General features: G+C 35.3%; 1 protein-coding gene across 1 annotated transcript; it reads left to right on the top strand.

Annotated features, from left to right (window-relative positions):
- Positions 1-351: 351 nt before the first annotated feature.
- On the top strand, positions 352-1,389 carry LOC144493985 (trace amine-associated receptor 4-like). Its single transcript, XM_078213560.1, has one exon. The coding sequence runs from the start codon at positions 352-354 to the stop codon at positions 1,387-1,389; it is 1,038 nt and encodes a 345-aa protein (XP_078069686.1).
- Positions 1,390-1,639: the final 250 nt, after the last annotated feature.

Raw genomic sequence — 1,639 nt, 5'->3', positions numbered from 1 at the left:
TCAAATGTGGTTTCCAATTTATTTGGGGAATAGAAGTATCCCCTGCCTGTATGTTGTGGAGCAGGATGCAAGGAATTAAATCCAGCAATTCTGTATTCTAGGTCGGTTTTGCTGATGTTGTGCAGTTTTACTCTCAAATGCACTAAAAAGCCTTCTCATACATTTTGAAAGTGCACTTCAATTGCTTCAAATATGCCACTAATTATAGGTTGTTTCTACAGAAATCAGAGATTAACTGGAAATGAAGAAAATCACAGTTCTTGGTAAAGACCACTCCAATCAATAATTCTGGAAAATCTACTTTGTCGTCTCGCCGTGATTCAAGACTTTGGATTATCAATGTGAAAAAGAATGAGTTTAACAGATCTTGAGAATTCAGAAGATGTGCAATATTGCTTTGAATTTATCAACACATCCTGTCCTAGAGTCACCAGGTCAACGGCAGTCAATGCCACACTGTATATTTTTATTACCATTTCAATACTAATTACTATATTTGGAAATCTTGTGGTGATCATCTCTGTTCTACATTTCAAGCAACTACAGACACCCACCAACTGTCTTCTCTTATCTTTGGCTGTTGTGGACTTTCTGGTGGGGTTGATTGTGTTGCCTTATAGTATGGTCAGGTCTGTAGAAACATGCTGGTATTTTGGAGAAGTATTTTGTAAAGTTCACTCAATTGTGGATATTGTGTTAACCATAGTTTCAATTTATACTTTATGTTTTATTGCCATTGATCGTTACTATGCTATGTGTGACCCTTTGCTCCACCCTATAGCGATCACTCTGCCTGTAACGATTGTGACTGTGTTATTAATCTGGCTGTTTGCCGTCTTTTACGGACTTAGTGTGTTTTTACTAGACTTTAGTAAAAGATCAGTCGATGATTATACGGCTATTACATCCTGTGAGGGCAGCTGTGTTGCATATCACAAGTTTGAGGGGCATGTGGAAGCAGTGATTGTATTTTTTATTCCAATTTTTATCATTTTAGGTATATATGTCAAAATATGTTTTGTGGCAAGATGCAAACAGGTTAGAAAAATTGGAAATTTGCCAAATAATAGTGAACATACAGAAGAAAACAATGTTAAAATCTTGCACAAAAAGGATCAAATAGTTATTAGAAACCAAGACATATTAATAGGAATTTTTACATTCTCCTGGCTGCCTTTCTATGTAAATAGCATTCTTAATCCATATTTTAACTTTCTAATCCCATCATCTTTGGATAGTGTATTTGCATGGTTTGGCTTCTTTAATTGTACTTTAAACCCTTTGCTTTATGCTTTCTTGTATCCCTGGTTTTGTAAAACGCTAAAGCTTATAATTTCTTGTCAGATATTGAACACTGATTCTTCCACAATTAATCTTTTTTCAGAGTAAATGAAAACATGGAATCGCACAAAATGAAATAAATACAATCTATAAATACCTTACAGCATTGTGTTGGAAAGTCTTTGATCTCCTTTCGACCAGCCATGGTTCATCTGTAGCACTCTTTGCTCTGAAGTAATTGAAGAAGAACTCATGAAAAGGACACAGATGGAGCTCATGTTACAAAATTTTATTGTTATAGCCCTATGCTACCCTATTGTATAAATCAGTAGAAGGATCAATGTGTGGTGGCCCACAG

This window comes from Mustelus asterias, chromosome 5, assembly GCF_964213995.1.
Source record: "Mustelus asterias chromosome 5, sMusAst1.hap1.1, whole genome shotgun sequence".
Classification (NCBI taxonomy): domain Eukaryota; kingdom Metazoa; phylum Chordata; class Chondrichthyes; order Carcharhiniformes; family Triakidae; genus Mustelus; species Mustelus asterias.
This window is presented reverse-complemented; position numbering and strand designations above follow the sequence as displayed.

Excerpts from the sequence above, each read along its gene's own strand:
- LOC144493985 (XM_078213560.1), top strand. The coding sequence starts at position 352 with ATGAGTTTAACAGATCTTGAGAATTCAGAAGATGTGCAATATTGCTTT.